The 24004-nt window shown below is 42.9% G+C and overlaps 1 protein-coding gene across 2 annotated transcripts in view; it reads left to right on the plus strand.

Annotated features, from left to right (window-relative positions):
• Positions 1–24004, plus strand: part of prkcha (protein kinase C, eta, a) — a 250281-nt gene that overhangs the window by 208473 nt on the left and 17804 nt on the right. For both annotated transcript variants that reach the window (XM_072271430.1, XM_072271440.1), the window contains exons 11-12: positions 10970–11108; positions 19494–19682. In XM_072271430.1, the coding sequence (XP_072127531.1) occupies positions 10970–11108; positions 19494–19682 (328 nt within the window). The remainder of the gene's footprint in view (positions 1–10969; positions 11109–19493; positions 19683–24004) is intronic.

Raw genomic sequence — 24004 nt, forward strand, 5'->3', positions numbered from 1 at the left:
TTCCACCATGTGCCTAACAAAGTGTCTCTTAAATGTCCCTATTGTATCTGCCTCTACCACCATCTCTGGCAGCACTCACCACTCCCTCTGTCAAAAACCTATCCCTCTGCATTACTTTCCTCCAATCACCTTAAAATTATGTCTCTTTTATTAGCCATAGCTTCCCTGGGGAAAAAAGGTGGTGGTTGTCTACCAGTGTGTGTATTTATCCCTTCCCCCACTGGCTATTCACTTCTCCATTTAGGAATTTCCTTGGCCCTTGGCCTTAAGGGCTTCTTCCTGGCTTTCTCCCTCTTGCACCAGAGTTTGTGTGGTTGAGACTGAAGTACTCTTCAAATTGCACAATGACTTCAGGTTGTGGTAGAATTCAGTAGTAACAATCCACTTCTAAAGGGGTCAGGTCCGCAGACAGATAAGTTACCTGAACTTCCTTGTGCTTAATGCTGTCAATGGGAATTGGTGCCAACAGAACCGGAGGGGCCTGCAGTAGGAGCAGATAGGAAGATCTCTGGATGGAGGGAGACAAAATACTGTGAATTTGTAGCACGTTGTCAAATTGGTGCATAATTTTAGTTGAAATTTCAGTCTGAGCTTCCACTTGCATCACCCATTTGTGCTTGGTAAACGAATTCATTTTTAGAGTGATTCTCCTGACATACTGCGAGAGAAATGATTCAGTTTCCAAGCAGCTCCAGCAATGCTTTAGCAGCAGACACACACAAAATGCTGGAGGAAATCAGCAGGCCAGGCAGCATCTATGGAAAAAAGTCAGTGTTTCAGGCGGAGACCCTTCGGCAGGATGAAATTGTGTTTAGCAACAGAAATTGTTTTTTAAAATGCACTCATTCTTCCTCAAATATGTAGAAGTCTGTCTTTTCCTGCTATTCAATTTTGACGGATAAGTGGGAAAATGGAAAACTTGCACAGCTCTAGATTTTAAATAATTCTGCCCTGAACGCAACATCTAGCATTCTATAGTAAGGGAGATTTAATAAATTAATTGAGAGCGTTGGATAAATCCCAAATTGCTGAATTTTTTACAGAAACCAATGATCTCTACAGAGTGATTAAGGTTTAACTCTGTCAAATGTGATTCAAGTAGAGCTCAGCGTGCTTGCTTACAATGTGTAGTAATCTACATTTTAGGATTCCTTTGATGTGGCAACAAGCTGGTAACCTCGCCAGGAATCACAGACCATTTCAACATCTGATCCTGTAACACTTTGATTGGAAATTTAGCACTTCAGATTGGCAGAACTCCACTTGGTCAAGAGTGGCGTGATTCCTCCTCACTGTACTGTACTATACCCAATCACAACACCTTTACAGCAGAATCCTCTCTGAGGGTAAAACCTCTTTTATCACCACAATATCTAAGTTTGCTTCAGATGCATGAAGGTTGCGCTGTAATATATCTCCCTCCTTGCCCTTATTGCCCTTTTTAACTGTGCAGCCCAAAATAAAGTTGTTCAGCCCATAATACATTTCAAGAGCAATTCTGTTGGTCCCAGATCCTAGCTTCTTTCCCATAACCATTTTATGGTAAATTGTTATTTTTCTTAAAGCATTTATCAAGTTTCCTTTCACAGGCTGCTGTTGAAAGTGTCCACCATTCTGTCAGGCAGGGCATTCCAAATCCTGAAGACTTAATGAATACAGTTTGTCTCATATTGCTCAACTTCTTTTACCAGTCTCCTGAAATCTGTTGATTCAAGTTATTGACCCTTCAGCTATGCAAACAATTTTCCTTGTGGACTGACGTAAGATGGTGCTTGGGACAGGAGGGCCCCTGAGGGGGATATGCTGCAATAGGCAAGTATTTTACTTAAAGGGGACCTGCCTGAAGCCAGTTCGCATTGCCTAACTTCACAGTTCGCCTCTTAAACATTGTGAAGGGCTGCTCACATGAATATGCTCACATAACACATGTAAGTCGTATGAAGAGGAGCTGGTCGAAAAATTAGAGTTTCCTTTAAACTCAAATTAAGTTCTTGAAAGTTATTTTTAGAGAAATTGTGTCATGTAGAGCACATAAACTTTGTGCCACAATTCTTAGGCTTATAATCTTTCAGTTAACTTTGTAGACTGAAAGATCTTTCAGTCTTTCAATCTGCAAACTGTCGTGTGTGTCTACATCACAATAGTAAGTACACCGGTTGGCTGTAACTTGTTTCCCGACATCTTGAGGAAGAGAAAACCGCAGTATAAATGGATCTTGTTTCCTTTATTTCAAAAATAAATACCATCTGGTTCATGAATGCCCCTTTAAATGGATTCACTCAGGAATAAAGTCAGACTTGTAGTCTTTACAGGAAAGCTGCTGTCATTTCAATCTTCCAGCCAAGACTGGCAGGGACGCAGGCTAGCTGGTTTCCATGAGCTTGCAATCACGAGTTTTGACTGTAATTATGTGTTCTGCAGCCAAATTTCCAACATACTGGTAATGCAAAGAAGCTATTCATAAAAATTCCAAGTCCAAGCTCTGTAGGGGAAACTGAAGAAACACAGCAGCCATGTGAAGCGTGTAGCTGATCACGGCAAATGTGGAAAGTACCTGCTCTTGAATATTAACTCAGAGTCAGAATCAGAATCTGGTTTATTATCACTAGCCTGTAGTAGGTCATGAAATTTGTTGTTGTGCAGCACCAGTACAGTGCAATACAGAAATGCACTATAAATTATAATAAGAAATATGGATGTTTGGGTGGAGACAGGTCTCTAGCAAAGGTGGTGTAAGGCATTCCTTCCCTCTGCTAGCCTGCAGGTCACCCTTGGGCAAAGTGTAGCACTTGCTTAGCCCCCCCACCCCGATCAGGGACACGTGAAACCATGGGAGCAGGTAGTGGATGGTTGCATGAGCAGCCGGGGCATATCACGAGTCTTGTCATGTGCCCACTGATGCCCGGCATACAATCTCTGAAGAGTATTGATAATGGCTGGGCTCACACGTATTGTAAAGACATTGCCCAGAAGAAGGCAATGGCAAACTACTTCTGTTGGAAAATTTGCCAAGAATAATCATAGTCACATAGACCATGATGGTCCACAACATACTACATAGCACATCATGATGATGGAGAAGATGGTGACAGTGTATATAGGGTAAGTCTTTGAGTCACAGAATCATGGAAAACTACAGCAGAGAAACAGGCCCTTTGGCCCATCTAGTCAGAGCTGAACCATTAATCTGACTAGTCCCGTTGACCTGCACCCTGACCATAGCCCCCCCCATACCCCTCCCATTCATTAACCTATCCACATTTCTCTTAAATGTTGAAATAGAACCTGCTTCCACCACTTCCACTGGCAGCTCGATCCACACTCTCACAACCCCCTGAGAGGAGAAGTTTCCCCTCGTGTTCCTCTTAAACATTTCACCTTTCACCCTCACCCCATAACCTCCTATTGTAGTCTCTCCCAACCTCAGTAGAGAAACTGCACACACTGCTCCAAATTAGGCCTCACAAACATCTTATACAATTTCAGCATAACATCCCAACTCCTGTACTCAATACATTGATTTATGAAGGTCAATGTGCCAGAAGTTTTCTTTGCAACCCTATCTAACTGTGATGCAACTTTCCAGGGATTACAGATCTGTATTCCCATTTCCCTCCCCTCTGTTCTATCACAGTGCCCTTCTGCCCACCATGTAAGACCTATCCTGGATGGCTCCCCCACTGTGCAACACCTCACACTTGTCTGCATTAAATTCCATCTGCCATTTTTCCAGCTGATTCAGATCCCGCTACAATCTTTTATAGTCTTCCTTGCTTTCTCCTACACACCCAACCTTGGTGTCATCCGCAAATTTGCTGATCCAGTCTACCACATTACCATCCAGATCATTGATCTAGGTGACGAGCAACAACGCACCCTGCATCGAAAAACTGCGGCACACTGCTGATCACAGGTGTCCAGTTAGAGAAGCAACCACCTACTGCCACTCTCTGGCTTCTTCCGTGAAATCAATGTCTAATCCAATTAGCTACCTCATCTTGAATGTGAGGCACCTAAGCCTTCTTGACCAAACTCCCATGTGGGACCTTGTCAAAGGCCTTTCTGAAGTCTAAGTACACAATATCCACTGCCTTGCCTTCATCAACGTTCCTGGTATCTTCATCAAAAAGCTCTATAAGAATGGTTAGACAGAACCTACCATGCACAAAGCCATATGGACTATTCCTAAGCAGTCCCCGTCTTTCCAAATACTTATATATCCAGTCCTTTAGAATACCTTCCAATAACTTTCCCACTACTGATGTCAAGATCACTGGCCCATAATTTCCTGGCTTATTCTCAGAGTCTTTCTTAAACACTGGAACTTTAGCTATCCTCTAATTCCCTGGCACCTCTCCTCTGGCTAAGAATGTTTTAAGTATATCTGCTAGGGCTCTGTAATTTCTGCAGTAACCTCCCACAGGGTCCAAGGAAATATCTTGTCTGACCCTGGGGATTTACCCACCTTAATTTGCCTCAGAACAGCAAAACATCTCTTCCTCTATAATCTGTATAGAGTCCATGACTTCGTTGCTGCTTTACTTAGACTTCCGTAGACTCTGTATGCCTTCTGAGTAAATACAGATACAAAGCATCCATTTCAGATCTCCCCCATCTCTTTGAGCTCCATGCATAGATCACAACTCTAATTTTGCAGAGGACCAATTTTGTCCCGTGTTATCCCTTTGTTCTTAATATATCTGTGGAAGCCCTTTGGATTCTTCTTCACCTTGTCTACTAGAGCAACCTCGTTGCCTTCTTTTAGCCCTCCTGATTTCCTTCTTAATTGTTCTCTTGCATTTCTTGTACTCCTCAAATACCTCAATTGTTCCTCCCTGCCTATACATGATACGCACCTCCTTCTCTTTCTTAACAAGGGCCTCAATATCTCTCGAAAACCAATGCTCCCTAAGCAACATACATAAAATGCTGGAGGAACTCATCAGGTCAGGCAGCATCCATAGAAATGAGCATGTTTTAGGTTGAGACCCTTCAGGACTGGAAAGGGAGGGGAACAAGGATGCCAGAATAAAATGTTGGGGGAGGGGAGCGAGGCTAGCTAGAAGGTGAAGATAGGTGAAGCCAGTTGAGTGGGAAAGCTATAAGCTTGGAGAGAAAGGAATCTGATAGGAGAGGAGAGTGGACCATTGGAAAATCAGAAGGAGGAGGAGCACCAGGGGAGATGATGAACAGGTGAGAAGAGGTAAGAGGCTGGAGTGGGGATTAGAAAAAGAGGAGGGGGGAAACATTTTTTTTACTGGAAGGAGAAATTGATATTTATGCCATCAGGTTGGAGGTGACCCAGGTGGAATATAAGGCTTTGCTCCTCTATCCTGAGGGTAGCCTCATCATGGTACAAGAGGAGGCCATGGACTGACGTGGCAGAACAGGAATGGGAATTGGAATTAAAATGTTTGGCCACCAGGAAGTTCTGCTTTTGGCGGATGGGGCCCATAACCTGTTGTTATCCTAGCCCTTTATTCTGACAGGAATGTACAACTATGTACTCTCAAAATTTCAGTTTTGAAGGCCTCCCACTTACCAAGTAGACCTTTGCCTGAAAACAACCTGTCTGAATCTCCACTTGCCATATCCTTTCTGATACCATCAAAATTCGCTTTTCTCTAATTTGAAATCTCAACCCAAAGTCCAGAACTATTCTTTTCTATAATTACCTTGAAACCATTTAGCATTATGATCACTAGATACAAAGTGCTCCCCTTTACAAGTTTCTGTCACCTGCCCTGTCTCATTCCCTAATAATATATCTAGTATTGCACTTTGTCTAGTTGGGTCTTCTATGTACTGATTAAGGAAACTTTCCTGAACACATTTGAAAAACTCTTTCCCATGCAGCTCTTTTACAGTATGGGACCCCAGTCAACATAACCATATAACAATTACAGCATGGAAACAGGCCATCTCGGCCCTTCTAGTTCATGCCAAACTCTTACTCTCACCTAGGCCCACCGACCTGCACTCAGCCCATAACCCTCCATTCCTTTCCTGTCCATGTATCTATCCAATTTAACTTTAAATGACAATATTAAACCTGCCTCAACCACTTCTGCTGGAAGCTCATTCCACACAGCTACCACTCTCTGAGTAAAGAAGTTCCCCCTCATGTTACTCCTAAACTTTTTGCCCTTTAACTCTCAACTCATGTCCTTTTGTTTGAATCTCCCCAACTCTCAATGGAAAAAGCCTATCCACGTCAACTCTATCAATCACTCTCATAATTTTAAATACCTCTATCAAGTACCCCCTCAACCTTCTATGCTCCAAAGAATAAAGACCCAACTTGTTCAACCTTTCTCTGTAACTTAGGAGATGAAACCCAGGCAACATTTTAGTAAATCTCCTCTGTACTCTCTCAATTTTATTGACATCTTTCCTATAAGTCGGTGACCAGAACTGTACACAATACTCCAAATTTGTACTTACCAATGCCTTATACAATTTCAACATTACATCCCAACTCCTATACTCAATGCTCTGATTTATAAAGGCCAGCATACTAAAAGCTTTCTTCACCACCCTATAACATGTGGGAAGTTAAAAGCACTTACTATAACAACCTTACATTTCTTGCAACAGTCTGCGATCTCTCTTCAAATTTGCTCCTCTAAATTTCCTGAACTGTTAGGTGGTCTGTAATATAGCCCTGATAACGTGGTCTTACCTTTCTTATTTCTCAGTTCCACCTATAAAGCCTCAGTAGAAGAGTTCTTCAGACTGTCCTGACTGAGTATTGCCATGACATTTTTCCTGACTAATAATGCCACCCCTCCCCCTATAATCTCTCCTGCTGTATCACATGTAAAACAATGGAATCCTGGAACACTGAGCTGCCTCTCCTGCCTCCCCTGCCTCCCCTGCAATCAAGTCTCATTAATAGCTACAATGTCATAATTCCCTGAGCTCACCTACCTTTCCTGCAATACTCCTTGCATTGAAGTATGCGCAGCTCAGACATTAGTCCCACCGTGCTCAAACCCTCTGATTCCTGACCTTGTATGTAGGCTTAACGTCTTTCTCTACAACTACTCCACTGTCTGTCCTGGCGTTCTGCTTCCCATCCTCATGCAACTCCAGTTCAATCCTCTCCCCACCTCCCCGCACCCCTGTGCAGCACTAACCAATCTACCCACCAAGGTATTATTCCCCATCCAGTTCAGGTGCAAACTGTCCCTTCTGTGCAGGTCCTATGTCCCCTGGAAGAGAGCCCACGATCCAAAAATCTGAAGCCGCCCACCCCTTCCTGCACCATCTCCTTAGCCACATGTATGGTCTGTATGGTCTTCCAATTTCTGGCTTCGCTAGCACGTGGCACAGGTAGCATTCCTGAGATCACAGCCCTAGAGTTCCTGTCCTTTAAGTTAGCACCTAACTACCTGAGCTCACTTTGCAGGACCTCGTCATTCCTCCTACCCATGTTATTCGACCACGACATCTGTCTGCTCACCCTCCGACTTAGGAAGGTTGAGGACTCAATTCCAAGATTTCCCCAATCCTGGCACCCTGGAGGCAACATGCTGTCCGGGAATCTCACTCTCGTTCACTGAGCCTCCTTTCTGTTCCCCTAACCAATGAGTCTCCTATCATTACAGCCTGCCCCTTCTCCTCCTTTCCCTTCTGTGCCAAAGAACCAGACTCAATACCGAAAACGTAAGTGCTGTGGAGCTCCTCTGCTAGGTCCCCCGACCTCCTCTCTCAGCAGTATCCAGAGAAGTGCTGTGGAGCTCCTCTGCTAGGTCCTCTGACCTCCTCGCCCAGCAGTATCCAGAGAAGTGCTGTGGAGCTCCTCTGCTAGGTCCCCTGACCTCCTCGCCCAGCAGTATCCAGAGTGATGCTTGGGGGGTGTAGTGGAGTGCAGCACAGTGCAAACAGACCAAAAATAGTGAAATAGGGTGCCTACTCCTACGTCTGCCTTTTCCCATAGCCACAGATCTCCAACAAGAATACATTACATTCTATTCTAAACAGATCTCACCTGCGGGACCTTTACCTGCGTAAAGACTGTTGGAAGATTGTTGAGATTTTCACTTTGATATGCTCCTATTTGGAGGCTGGTGTGCACAAGACTAAAGTAATCTTACTCAGCACTCTCTGAAGGTATCAGCACTTAAAATCTTCATATTCTCCTTGGGCAGTCACTCATGACAGAGGGTAACATGCTTCCTATCAGCTTTTTGTGGGTTCTGTTGAGGAAAATGTAGTCCCTGCAAGGCTGGTCACATATAGGACAGTGGGTATTGAATGGGCTCATCAGGTGTGTACATACACCAGTGTCCTGTATGTTCCCAACAGCTGGACGTTGTGGCTTTCAGTTCCACCATGAATGCTCCTCCCCCACTTTGAGTCGTGGTCCAGTGATTCCAGGAGTCAGTAGGAATACTGCATCTATTCATAAGGGTTTTAAAGATAAAAGATCCTTTTTTTTAAGGATTTAAAGATTAGCTTTATTTGTCATATGTCTATTGCAAAGTGTCACCACGCTTTCGATGCCAATACACCATGCCCATAGACGCACTAACCCTAACCATACGTCTTTGGAATTTGGGGTGGGAACTAGAGTACCTGGAGGAAACCCCTTGCAGTCACAGGGAGAACGTACAAACTCCTTAGAGATAGCACTGGGAATTGAAACCTGATCTTACAGCTGTCACTGTAATAACATTATGCTAAGCACGATGTTGCCATTCCACCTCACGTTCTTAAAACATCCTTGAATCTTTTCCTTTGCCCAACTTGTATCGTCTTCCTGTGACAGAGCTCAGAGAATACTGTCTTGGGAGTCTGGTGCTAAGCCTGTGAACAGTGTAAACAATGTAGCCAAGACGGTGTTATTTAGAACTGGACATATTAGCCTGGGGAGGGACATTGGAATTGGAGGATTCTCCAAGTAGTAGTTCTCCATGTCTTGGTTGCCTACAAGAGGGAATGAGAAGTGTTCCACTTTACCTGAGGTCTCGTTGTGGAACTTTATTGTTGGAGGACAGGTAGGTAAGAGACCTTGAGTTTGTTGAGCATAAGACATGTCATCTTGTAAATTAAATGCATATGCCCATTTGGTTATCAGTGTTACACCCGCTAATCAGGAAATGAAAACCTGACTCAATATCCTTGCCCATCTCAGTGAACAAGATGACTTTGGAGCTCAGCTTCCCAAATGCATGAAAGCACAAGCGTTGTCTGTGTACTGCAACTGAACCACTAAGGCTTGGGGCACCTTGTGTTTGGCATGGATTTAAAGTTATAATGTTTCCCATCAGCTCTGTAGATTAGTTCCACTCCTGTGAGAAGCTTCATTGAGGGGAGGTAGAGTGAGAAAGATCATAGTTGTCAGACAGTGACGCAGGGTGACTGCACTGAGATTGGATCTATTGTGCCCCTTTGTGGTTAGCAGCAGGCCTAAAGCAGAAGTAAAATGGAGACAGATTTCTGAGTGGCAGCCAGATAGGTGGTGTTCTATAGTCCCTCCTTGTTGATGGAGTTCAAACAAGTGGTTGGTTCTATTCCATTTTGCTCATGGTGTTGTTGTGCACTTCAGCCACTGGGAGGAGTCGATGGAGGAGAACTCCAACATGGCTTTCCCTATTGCAGATACCATGGTCAGACTTCCCTCCTTTTATAAAGATGATCACATCACCAACATCCTTTGGCCCATGCTCCTCTTCATAGATGTGGATGGATGAGGTTGTGGATTTTACTGAAGTTCTCACCACTGAGCTTTGGTTTCCCTCTGTAGGCAGCAGATGCCTTTTAGAAGATTGCTGGAGTTGTTATTCTTCATACACCAGCCTGAAAATGAATTATTGGATGGTTGAAAATCAAAAGAGCAGGCTAGAAATTTTAGGTTAAAAAACAGAAAATGTTCTCAGCAAGTTAGGCAGTCTCTGTGAAGATTGATCAGTTCTTCTGGAGGGTCTTGGATCTGAAGCATTAGCAATATTTCTATTTCAACAAATACTGCCTGATCCACTGAGTATTTCCAGCATTTATTGGATGGCACTTGCCTTTGGAGGGTTAATATTTAATTAATACACCCACGTGATTATCAGTGTTGAACTCACTAGTCAGGAGATGAAACCCGATTCATTATCCCTTTATTTCACTCTTTGAACTTGTGAATACTGAAGTTATTATAGAACACTTAACAGTGCAATACAGAGAGAATGCTGGAGGAACTCAACAGGTCAGGTAGCATCTAGGAGAAAAATGAAAAGCCGAGGTTACAGGCTGAGACCCTTCACTGGGACTGGAAAGGAAGGAGGAAGAAGCCAGAGTAAGAAGGTGGGGGGGGGGGAGATCGGGGAAGGAGGAGGTAGGAGTACAAACTGACAAATGATAGGTAGATTGGGTGAGGGAAGGTGGATGAAGTATGAAGCTAGGAGGTGATAGGTGGAAGAGGTAACAAGCTGAAGAAGAAGGAATCTGATAGTAGAACACAGTGGACCATGGGAGAATGGGAAGGAGGAGGGGAACTAGAGGGAGGTGATTGACAGATATAAGAGAAGAGATAAGAGAGGCAGAATAGGGGATGGAAAATGAGAGAAGAGAGATGGGGATAAATTACTGGGAGTTAGAAAAATTGATGTTTGTGCCATGAGGTTGAAGGCTGACCTGACCGAATATGAGGTGTTGCTCCTCCAACCTGAGAGTGGCCTCATTGTGACCGTAGGAGAAACCATGGACCGACTTGTTGAAATGGGAACGGGATGTCGAATAATTGAATTGAAATCCCACCTTTTGTTGCAGGTGGAGCCAAGGTACTCGATGAAGTGGTCTGAGTAGTGCCAACTACTTACTGAGCCTTTCGATGCTTTTCATTGCCACAATGGTTCAGCTTTACCCATTTTCACTTGCCATCCAGTGTGCAATAAAATTATGGTTCATGGAATCAGTTTAACTGTGATGACTGATTTAACAATTACAAAAACAAAACGTCTAACGTTTTCTGTTCCAGAGATTTGAAACTGGATAATGTCCTGTTAGATTCCGAGGGACACTGCAAGTTGGCTGATTTTGGAATGTGCAAGGAAGGCATCTACAGCAATTACACAACGGGGACCTTCTGCGGCACACCTGATTACATTGCTCCAGAGGTGGGTAAAAGCAGACTCCATCCTAGTGGATAGTTTTTTCAATGGGATATGAATGAGCTGTCCACTAAGGCTGGATTCATAAGCTCATGTGCCTTCAGCACATAGAGGTGAATCCCACTGCCTAACATTTGTTCCTCATATTGAGCAGCATTCCACCTGCAGTTTTATGGTAATCCCAGCATTGTGATCTGTTTTGGAAGAAAGCATCATGCAATGTTCTTAGCATAGTTTAGTCTGTTTAACTGAGAATTTCCAATTATTAATAAATCATTGATATCCTTTTCCAATCATAAGGGCTTCACCAACTCTACCACTGTCTGAGCTGAAGCCTAGCCTGTGTTGATCTAGACTATTCAGCTTCACACTGGTTTCCAGAACTACTGAGTAATGAATTTCACAAGCACATTCTTGGTAACTATGGAAAATATGAACACCAGTAAATCAATCATGGCCCAGAAATAAATGGATCTTTAAAAGTATCTTTGCTGCCTTGAGCAATTTGTTCCAGCTGTGGTCGATTTTCATGGTGTATACCATGATAATGGCCGATAGTCTGCAGAACTCTTGGCATTTACTCACAGCACTGCCAGGAAGTTCAGATCTCCACCTAATCTTGCTGGCTGAGGTCCGCTCATTGTTTTCCAATTGTACATAGCCTATACTGCCACAATGTACAGCAACAACAAAGAAAATAATAAATATAAAATAATCTGCAGATGCTGGGGTCAAAGCAACACTCACAACATGCTGGAGGAACTCAGCAGGTCGGTCAGCATCTGTGGAAAAGATCGGTTGATGTTTCGGGCCGGAACCCTTTGTCAGGACTGTAGGGGGAAGGGGCAGAGGCCCTATAAAGAATGTGGGGGGGGGGGTGGGAAGGAGAAGGCCTTCTCCTTCCCACCCTCCCCCCACCTTCTTTATAGGGCCTCTGCCCCTTACCCCTACAGTCCTGACCCAGCCTTCTCCTTCCCACCCTCCCCCCACCTTCTATATAGGGCCTCTGCCCCTTCCCTCTACAGTCCTGACGAAGGGTTCCGGCCCGAAACGTCAACCGATCTTTTCCACGGATGCTGCCCGACCTGCTGCGTTCCTCCAGCGTGTTGTGAGTGAAAGAAAATAATAAACTGATATAATTTTGTTTACTTGTTTGTGTTTGCCTTAATGTTTGAGATCATTTAAAACATGTTTCTGTGCTTTCGGTGATCTCTTGTACAAAATACATATTTAAAGTTCTAACTTCATCTTGATATTTCTCAGATGTTTCTGAATATCAGGGGCTTTCAGATGCATTGACTGGGGCGAGCTTTAATGGGGAAGCTTCGGAATTGGTCAGGGGTTTCTCAGAAGTTTATTGGTATTGTTCATTCTGATCAGCCCCCATCCTTTGATCACATCACCTGAGGTGCTGCTTCTGCTGAAGGATAATCATTAAGATTAGCCCCACAGATCCAGAACATGGGATCTCTGTGGCAGTGGGATTGGGAGCAACACATGCAGCTGGCTGGCCCCGCTGAAGAAACTCCAGGCCAGTACTTCCAAACAACTGCAAGAAATAATTATGCATTTTTAAAGATATCGCTATCTTGCAACATTGATCCTAAACTATCTGCTCCAACTAGTAAAAATAGGGCAGCTGATTCACATCTGATTTATTGCAATTGTAGATGTAGGAAGATTCTGTAAGCTCTACACATTGATAGAGTCATAAAATGCTTCATATCAATTAAAGCATGATAAAAGCATTCAGTATTGTGGTAATATTTGAAATAAGATGAGAATTATCAGTTCTAGGTAATGGTATTCTTTGTACACCAACTTATTTGGTTTTATCATCAGATTATGATCAACTCATGCATATTTATTTACTTCGTCCAAAATTGATGCACCTTTACCCTTGCATAAGAAGAACTGTACCATTAGAATTAATATTCTACTTTATATGTTTTGTAAAGAACCATTTTCTAGTCATTTTTCTCTCTGGATCTATGTAGGTTACAATGACTGAAAGCATGTTTTCAGATTAGATCTTATTAAGTTTTGAGAAGAGAATTTCGTTCTTGAATGTTGGATTGAATATGTATCCAGGTTTCCAAGAAGAAGGGATATCATTTGTTGCTTGTTCCTCTGCAGGATTTTGACGAGAACCATAACTAAATTTGGCTTCTCAGGGCAAATGTTCCTCCAGAAACCCTCAGTGGCCAAGATACAGTCTCAGTCCCTAGCCACTGAATCCATCCTTTCCCCATGATACCTGTCTGGAATTGGAAACCAAAATCAATGCAAATCAAACAATATCTGTGGTATGAGTCAGTTGATATTTTGGATTCGGGACCTTCCTGAACCTGAAATATTGTTTCTGTTTCCTCAGGTGCTGCCTGACCTGCTAAGTCTACACAGCATTTTCTATTTAAAATTGAAGCAAACTGTTCACAAGCTTTGATCCCAGATGTTTGCCTCCAACACCTGTCTGCACCATCAGCACGGCAGCCCAGTTCCTCCTTTGTAGCACCACATAGCTCTCCTACCATCTTAGCTCGCCTCACCCACTGTTGGAATGTACAACCAAAGCTTTAGACTTGAACAGTTGGCACAGCCCCAACTAAACTCCCACCTTAACTCCCACCTTCTGTGAACAAGCTCAAGCAAAACTTGGCCGATGTTATCCCAATTTGCATTATTCTCTGCACTGACATGTTCGCTGACTGACTGCGGTTGGCTCCCCCTTGAGCAATGCCTCAACTTTAGACCTTCCACTCTTGATTTCACATGGCACCTTAGCTGCTTCTTACCCAATTCCCTGTCTCGATTAATATTTTGACATTCTCCGTAATATCAGTAGGAGCATCCCTGCCAATTTGGGACCTTTAGTGGGTTTTCAAGTGTTGATCACTCCGTCACTTGTAATGACACCTTTATTTGTTGAAGACCTGAACTCTGGTTCTACCCCTAAACCCTTCTCCTTCTCTTTTCTTCTCATTCCACATCTAAGATGCTTCTTGAAACCAACTTCTTTGAAGAACTTTTTTGCTCTTTTACCTAAGCAAATTGAGGTACTGAAGTTTCTCTTCAGTGCTCCTTTGGGACATTTTCTTGCACCCACTGCAACAATAACACAAGTTGTTGTGTTATTGTTGCATTGACTTATGAAGCTACATCCATCTTATCTCCTCTCCCAATCTCATCTCTGTGTTCTGGTCTGCAGAGCAGTGTAGCCAAGCTGACAAAACTACCAACTGAAACTATTGGGTTGGTAAACCAGCTACACATTCAGACAACTGAACAGGCTTGTGTCAGATCTTTGCATCCAATAAGTCCCATTCCAAGATCTTCGCCTGTCGTCCTGTAATCCTGCAGATCTTCTCTTGCACTGATATTGGTATCAGTATTGATTTATTATTGCCACATGTACCAATATACAGCTTGTCTTGCAAACAGATCAAAGTTCATGGTAAATTTGACGAAGGAATTGGTTGTTGACTTCAGAAGGAGTAGCGGACCGCACGGCCCAATTTATATTGGTGGTGCGCAAGTGGAACAGGTCAAAAGCTTTAAGTTCCTCGGGGTCAATATCACAAATGACCTGACTTGGTCAAACCAAACAGAGTCCACTGCCAAAAAGGCCCACCCGCGCCTTTACTTCCTGAGAAAACTAAAGGGATTTGGCCTGTCCCCTAAAACCCTCACTAATTTTTATAGATGCACCGTAGAAAGCATTCTTCTAGGGTGTATCACAACCTGGTATGGAAGTTGTCCTGTCCAAAACCAAAAGAAGCTGCAGAAGATCGTGAACATGGTGCAGCACATCACACAAACCAATCTTCCGTCCGTGGACTCACTTCACACCGCACGCTGTCAGAGCAGTGCTGTCAGGATAATCAATGACACGACAAACCCAGCCAACACACTTGTTTGGCGACAATAAAGTATAAAGTAAATTTATTATCTAAGCACCCAAATGTCATGTACACTTTGATATTTGTTATCAAAGTCACCATATACAACCCTGAGATTCACTTTCAATAGACAATAGATAATAGGTGCAGGAGTAGGCCATTCGGCCCTTCGAGCCAGCACCGCCATTCACTGTGATCATGGCTGATCATCCACTATCAGTATCCAGTTCCTGCCTTATCCCCATAACCTTTGATTCCACTATCTTTAAGAGCTCTATCCATCTCTTTCTTGAAAGCATCCAGAGACTTGGCCTCCACAGCCTTCTGGGGCAGAGCATTCCATATATCCACCACTCTCTGGGTGAAAAAGTTTTTCCTCAACTCCATTCTAAATGGCCTACCCCTTATTCTTAAACTGTGGCCTCTGGTTCTGGACTCACCCATCAGCAGGAACATGCTTCCTGCCTGCAGCGTGTCCAATCCTTTGATAATCTTATATGTTTCAATCAGATCCCCTCTCAGCCTTCTAAATTCCAGAGTATACAAGCCCAGTCGCTCCAATATTTCGACATATGACAGTCCCGCCATCCCGGGAATTAACCTTGTGAACCTACGCTGCACTCCCTCGATAGTAAGAATGTCCTTCCTCAAATTTGGAGACCAAAACTGTACACAGTCCTCCAGGTGTGGTCTCACCAGGGTCCTGTACAGCTGCAGAAGGACGTCTTTACTCTTATACTCAATTCCCCTTGTTATGAAGGCCAGCATGCCATTAGCTTTCTTCACTGCCTGCTGTACTTGCATGCTTGCTTTCAGTGACTGATGTACAAGAACACTGAGATCTCGTTGTGCTTCCCCTTTTCCTAACTTGACTCCATTTAGTTAATAATCTGCCTTCCCGTTCTTACCACCAGAGTGGATAACCTCGCATTTATCCACATTAAACTGCATCTGCCATGCATCTGCCCACTCACCCAGCCTGTCCAAGTCACCCTGCATTCTCATAACATCCTCCTCATATTTCACACTGCCACCCAGCTTAGTGTCATGGGCAAATTTGCTAATGTTACTTTTAATTCCCTCATCTAAATCATTAATGTATATTGTAAACAGCTGTGGTCCCAGCCCTGAACCCTGCGGTACCCCACTGGTCACCGCCTGCCATTCCGAAAGGGACCCGTTAATCGCTACTCTTTGTTTTCTGTCAGCCAGCCAATTCTCAATCCATGTCAGTACTCTGCCCCCAATACCATGTGCCCTAATTTTGCCCACTAATCTCCTATGTGGGACTTTATCAAAGGCTTTCTGAAAGTCCAGGTACACTACATCCACTGGCTCTCCCTTGTCCATTTTCATAGTTACATCCTCAAAAAATTCCAGAAGATTAGTCAAGCACGATTTCCCCTTCGTAAATCCATGCTGACTCGGACCGATCTTGTTTCTGCTATCCAGATGTGTCGTAATTTCATCTTTTATAATTGACTCCAGCATCTTTCCCACCACTGTCGTCAGGCTAACCGGTCTATAATACCCTGTTTTCTCTCTTCCTCCCTTCTTGAAGAGAGGGGCAACATTAGCCACCCTCCAATCCACAGGAACTGATCCTGAATCTATAGAACATTGGAAAATGATTACCAATGCGTCCACGATTTCTAACGCCACCTCCTTAAGTACCCTGGGATGCAGACCATGAGGTCCTGGGGACTTATCAGCCTTCAGACCCAACAGCCTATCCAACACCATTTCCTGCCTAATGTAAATTTCTTTCAATTCATCCATTACCCTAGGTCCTTTGGCCACTATTACATCTGGAGATTGTTTGTGTCTTCCCTAGTGAAGACAGATCCAAAGTACCTGTTCAACTCGTCTGCCATTTCCTTGTTCCCCATAATAAATTCACCCACTTCTGTCTTCAAGGGCCCAATTTTGGTATTAACTATTTTTTTCCTTTTCACATACCTAAAGAAGCTTTTACTATCCTCCTTTATATTCTTGGCTGGTTTACCTTCGTACCTCATTTTTTCTCCACGTATTGCCTTTTTAGTTACCTTCTGTTGTTCTTTAAAAGTTTCCCAATTCTCCGGCTTCCCACTCGTCTTCGCTATGTTATACTTCTTCTCTTTTATTTTTATACTGTCCATTACTTCCCTTGTCAGCCATGGCCTCCCCTTACTCCCCTTAGGATGTTTCTTCCTCTTTGGAACGAACTGATCCCTGCACCTTCCGCATTATTCCCAGAAACACTTGCCATTGCTGTTCCACTGTCATCCCTGCTAGGGTATTGTTCCATTGAACTTTGGCCAGCTCTTCCCTCATAGCACCATAGTTTCCTTTGTTCAACGGTAATACTGACACTTCCGAGTTTCCCTTCTCCCTCTCAAATTGTAGATTAAAACTTATCATATCATGATCACTACCCCCTAATGGCTCCTTTACCTTGAGGTCCCTGATCAAATCTGGTTCATTGCACAACACTAAATCTAGAATTGCGTTTCCCTTCAGGCATACTCAGTAAATCCAATAACCATAATAGAATCAATGAAAGACCGCACCAACAGGGCAAACAACCAATGTGAAAAAGACAACAAACTGTGTAAATACAAAAACAAAGAGTAAATAATAATAATAATAAATAAGCATTAAATCTCAAAATGCTCAATGGTGGGGAGGGTTTTACCTATGATGAACTGGGCCGTATCCAATGCTCTTCGTAGAATTTTCTGCTCAAGGGCAATGGTGTTTCCATAGCAGGCTGTCATATAACCTGCCAGTATACTCTCCACCATACATCTATGGAAGTTTGTCAAAGTTTTAGGTCGCATGCCAAATCTTTGCAAACACCAAATGAAGTAGAGGTGCAGTCGTGTTTTCTTCATAATTGCATTTATGTGCTGGGCCCAGGAAGAGCCGTCTGTAATGATAACAGTGAGGAATTTAAAGTTGCTGACCGACTCTACCTCTGATCCCCGTGATGAGGATTGGCTCATGGACCTCTGGTTTCCTCTTCCTGAAGTCAACAACTAGCTCCTTGGTTTTGCTGACATTGAGTAAGGGATTGTTATGGCACCACTCAGCCAGGTCTTCAGTCTCCCTCCTACATGCTGATTCATAACCACCTTTGATTTGGCCTACAACATTGGTGTGATAAGAAAACTTGAATATAATATTGGAGCTAAGCTTAGCCTCACAGTCATAAGTGTAAAGTGAGTCGAGCAGGGGACTAAGCACACAGCCTTATGGTGCCCCTGTGCTGATGGAGATTGTAAAGGAGAGTTTGTTGCTGATCTGAACTGGCTGAGGTCTGCAATGAGGAAATCGAGGATCCAATTGCACAAGGAAATGTCGAGGCCAAGGTCCTGAAGCCTATTGATTAGTTTTGAGGGATGATAGTTTTGAATGCCAAGCTGTAGTCGATAAAGAACACCTTTCTATGCATCTTTGCTGTCCCGAAGTTCCAGGGTTGAGTGAAGGAACACTACACAGTGCATTAAACTGGAGCAAGGTTAAAAAAAATGCAGAATAAAGAGTAAGAGCTGCGAAGGAAGAGCAGTGCAAGTAGATAATGAGGTGCAAGATCATAATATGGTAGATTGTGAGGTCAAGGCTGCATCAAAGAGGCTCATTCAAGGGTCCGATTACAGCACGATAGAAGCTGTTCTTGAGCCTAGTTGTACGTGATTTCAGGCTTTAATACCTTCTGCCCAATGGGAAAGTGGAGAAGAGCGAATTTCCAGGGTGGGTAGGGTCTCTAATTATGCTGGCTACCTTACTGAGGCAGAGTGAAGTATAGCCAGAGTGCATAGAGGCTGGTTTGTGTGATTTCCAGAGCTGTGCCCACAACCCTCTGCGGTTTCTTGCAGTCACATGCACAGCAGTTGTCATACCAAGCTGTTATGCATTCAGATATAATACCTTTTATAGTACATTGATAAAACTGGTAAGTATTTATCCATCAGTATGGCTAGGTCTGTTAATGAGAAGAAACTTTCCATCTGAATGGTCTTTTGATTTATGCATTTATAAAGATCTTTTCCTTTGTTGCAGTTAGCATGTTTACAGTGTCAACCTGTATGGCTCTTTGGTCAGAGTTACAAACAGGTTTCACTCAAATAATACGTTCCAAAATTGTTCAAAGGGACAAGTAGTAATTCTCCTTCAGCGGGGTTCTGTGATTCCAGCTCCAAGGATCCATCAAACCAAGGGGTAGAGTTGCTTTATGTCTCATTTGTGATTGAGCTTACAGCCTGTAACCCTGAGGGTCAGACTACAGTTTATGGTCTCAAATTGTTGTGTCGGCTGACCCACAGGCAGAGTGAGCCATGTGGAATAGTGTAGAGCTCATAACTCAAGTGTTGGTTTCTAGAATCCTTATTAATAGTTCCTGGTTTGAAGACTTACAACTCCTTGACACACGACTGCAATGCTTCAACTATTTTTTAAGTTTCCAGTTACTTTGCAAGGCTGGATTGACAGGAATTGTGTCTCTGGGCAGATTTTGCAGGAGTTGCAGTATGGTTCTTCGGTGGACTGGTGGGCACTTGGCGTCCTGCTGTATGAGATGCTGTGTGGTCAGCCCCCATTTGAGGCTGAAAATGAAGATGATCTGTTCGAATCTATCCTGAACGATGAGGTCCTTTACCCAGTCTGGCTGAGTGAACGCGCAATGGCTATCCTGAAAGCGGTAAGTAAAAATCTGTATCCAAGTTCTTGGCATTTGGCTTTGGTTCTTTTCTGCAGTGCCAAATCACTCTTTTAGGACCGATAGAGGAAAGTGTGGAAAAAATTAGTACGAGAGCTTGAAATGACTTCAGAATTTTAAATGAAACAATTAGCCTGTCAGATGGCTCCATTAGTTAGTGCCCATATATTTTGGCAATCAACCTTTATAATGAGGAATAGATAGCTTCCAACGTGGCCCTCTTCAGCTGAAACCATTGATTTTACCTTAGGTTTAGATGACTGAGGGAGTTATTAGGTGCCAATAATTGTTATTCCAGCTGTCACCTGAGAGAGGAAGAGGGAGATAGTGGAGGCAGTGGAGCAAGATAAAAAGAGATGCAGACCACAGCTTTGCTCCACTTGTGATTCAAACGTACCAGTTACATTGTTATCAACTCGTTAGCCAGGGGTCAGTTAATAATATTGTCACTGCGGAACCTCGTCAGTCCAAAGATTTGAGCACAAAAATCTAAACTTAAAAAAAAGTTGTTTATGCAGGAAAAATGAAATTGATTTAGATCCAGCACGGTAACAGACCCAGCCAGCCCAATGAGCCTGCAGCACCCAGTGACACCCATGTGCTCAATTAACCTACAAACACCTACAGTACATCTTTCTAATCTGGGAGGAAACCAGAGAACTCAAGTAAGCCCATGTAGTCATGGAGAGAACATACAGACAGTGGCAGGACTGAACCCAGGTCACTGGTGGTGTAATAGCGTTACCCTACCTTGCTACCCTTAAAAAAACGTAGAAGTGGAATGAAAAACAGAGGGAACATTTCAGTTTGAAGTTTGAGTGAGTGCAGACCTGGCAATTATTGCCATCTGTGTGGAACTTGGCTATTACATTTTCAACACCACAATAGTGTTTACTCTTCAATAGTGCTTCATTGCCTATAATGTGTTTTGGAGCATCCTGGGGTCACGATCGATACAATGGAAATATCAGTCTTTATTTAATTATCCATCCTGAAATGCATATCCATGCTTTTTAATTTTATAGTCTAACTGCCACACTGAACATTATCCATTAAGTCAACAGGAAATTCGTTTTTTTTCTAATTTGTCTATTGGTAGATCTTTTGATAGCAATTACACTGTTGCCCTTTTCATTATTCACTACAGGATGTGTGTGTAGCTGGAAACCCTTAAGTTTAATTAATTGCACCAAGCAGCTCTATAGCTCTAAGATTTATTTAAACAATGACATTAACATTCCCAAGCTGACATGGCAGGATTGAACTTGTATCTTGATTAGCTTGATTAGTTGGTAGCTATCTGATTTAATATGTAAAGAACATGATTAGTGGTCCAAAGAGAGACCATGATCTTAATAATCCATCAAAAACCACTGTTCATCCCAGCACTTTGACACGCCACAGGGTTTGCTTATCATGCCTTGGAACAGGGGACTGTAATGTTCTGCTAAATCATACTGAGTTAAGTGTTCCAGTATTGAAACACACCACAGCCCTTTAACATAAGACATCCTAACCAGCATGGCCTGTAGAGCGAGGTTCCAAAAGAAAAGAGGAAATGAGAATTTCTTGAGGTAACAGCTGCTGTCCAGAGAGGAGCAGTGTAAAAATCTGAACATTTGCAAGAAACGCGAAGAGCATTGAGACAATGAGAACAATTTGAGGAAATAAAAGCTCCAGCAAGACCACACCTACGTCATCTTCATCAGCTGCAAGTGAGTAAAAATAAAACGAAGCTTAAGGCGTTATTGACATCCACTGTAGAATATGAGGCAAATGACAGTCTGCTTTAACATCATATTATTACATGGTATGTAATTCCTTTTATTTATTTGTAAGATCAGAGTTGTTTGAGTGAGGCATTACAAGTCTTTTACCAGCACTGCTATTCAATAGGATGTGTGATCTAATTTCATAAACGCTTTGTTTTACCATATTCTTTACTAACTGGTTAACAAAAAACAGCAGTCTCATTTTAAAATTTACCCAGCATCAGTTGACGTTGGATTTCTGTAGGTGGATCTGAGCACGATACTTCAGGAAGTATTTACCAGAATGTAAACCAGATTACACGGGCTAGGGTTTTGCCCAGATGTAGAAGGCTAGAGGGTGATTAGATTGAAGTTTTCATGATTTTTAAGGGCTGCTGGTAGGGCAGAAAAATAAATGTTTTCCATTGAGTGGGGTGTCCACTTAGTCTAAAACTGTGAGACAGGTCTTGTAGGAGTGTAATTAGAAAAGTCATTCACATGCTTTGAGAGGTACAAGTATGGATCTCACTTCAGCAAACCATGAGTTGTTAATTTTGAAACTGAGATATATTTTTTGTTCAGCAGTTCTTAAGAAACAGGATAGAAGACTGAATGTATGGAGTGAGATCACTGATTGGCAAAAACCTTATTAAATGGCAGATCTGCCTAAAAGTCTACTCCTGCCCTTGCCTATTAAAAAATGAATAAAAGCATTCTGAGGCACAGTATAATAATAATATGGGATTGCAACAAGTTGTCTTTGTTTTGTAAGTTTCTGGTGCACCTCAATGAGATTTCAGTTGTGTTTTATTTTTACATAACTGCTGATGGAAATTGGTTGAAATTCTAATGTCAGTAGCCCTAAGAGAAAAGTAGACTGTTAACTTCATTATCAGGACAAGACCTTCTGCTTCGAATTTCCATCTTTACCACAGGGGTCAATGGGACCCTCGAACCAGTGATTGTGTCAAACTGATTCCCATGATTCCTTGTGATAAATACTTGTGCTTTACAAATCAAGCTGATTGTACTCAGTTTTACATTTGCTGTTTCACATCATGGAGATTCCAGCCCTAATTTATCATCACTGTTGGTTCAGTTGGGTTCAGCAAATTATATGTTACAACTATAACATACTAAGTCAAGAGAAAAAAGGTCAAAGCAACTTCTCCACTGAAACTCTGTTGTACAAGTTTAGACAATTAGATGAGAAAGTGCTAGTGCAGTGGTCAGATCCTGCATGTCTGTGACATCACCACACATATCCTCACATTCAATAAGAAGACGGTGCTGCCTTTACAAAAACATAGCAAACTTCAGTCTTCCTTCATGATTCATCTGGTGGCTCTTTACATGTCTGTGAGTAACCATGTTACAACATATTCCCTTCAGAATTTCTTGCTATCAACAAACAACAGTGCAAAACTTGCCTTTACATGTCAGGACTGTAAACATGTTCTTGCCATTGGGCAAATGTTACAAGGTGAAAATTCCTCAGCAAGAGAAGGCTGGTGTCTCCCACTTTCACATTAATGCTACACCCATTAGTATATGATATTTCCACCCCGGAAAAGACTCTGACTATCTACCCTATTTTTGCCTTTTATATATTTCTATCAGGTAGTCCCTCAACCTTTGATATTCCAGAGAAAACATGTTTGTCCATTGTCTTCCTACAATTAATACCCACTAATCCAGGCAACATCCTTGTGAAACTCTTGTAGCCCCCTGGCCAGCCTCAGGGTTGCTCGGCTCGCTGTTGTCTAGTGAAACAGCCCTCGGCCCCAGTAAACTGGGTAATTAGTTTGTGTGGATGCTGTGTGATGTACTCCACCCTGCCCAAATAACAGACAATACACCGGATATGATTAAATGATTTACAGTTTATAGATATTACTGGAACTATATAATTAATAGAGAATAAAATATAAAAGGAAAATAAAAGGCGCCACACTTATCAAAGTTCAATCTCTTCGTGCACAAACAGTTGGAGCTCAGGACCCTCCTTCTTCACCCTGCGACCCCTCAGACCACCTTGACCGGCCGCCTGGGACCAACAACAGTGGTCAACCAGACGCTCCACACAAGTCCGTCTCCGTCTCCCCTCCTCACCGAACGCCCCGCTCGGGGTCCAACCCCGTTAGCGGACTCACAGCACCTGGTCCATTCTCTGTCTCTCTCTTCTGCCTTCTGCCTCAAAACCCCGCGCATTCAAATCTTCCAGATACACCAAAGTCATAACAACTATCCCAATTGGTTCATAACATCCTCTTATCACCCCCTAACCCACAACAAGCTGCTAATGCAAAACTTTCTCAGCATTTAACATAACAAAGAAGCATTCCCAAGTATAACATAACAAAGAAGCCATTTTAATTAGCCTACACAGTAACATAAAAGACGAAACCCCCTTACACTCTTCTAAACTGATTCCAAACCTTCAGATCCTCCCTGTTTTGTGGCAACCTGAAGGCAAGGCAAGTATGCTTTATGCCTTCTTTACCATCCGATTTGTTTGTGTTGCTGCTATGGATTTAGCTTCAAGGTGATTAT

The sequence above is a fragment of the Mobula birostris genome, chromosome 1 (assembly GCF_030028105.1).
Source record: "Mobula birostris isolate sMobBir1 chromosome 1, sMobBir1.hap1, whole genome shotgun sequence".
NCBI lineage: Eukaryota > Metazoa > Chordata > Chondrichthyes > Myliobatiformes > Myliobatidae > Mobula > Mobula birostris.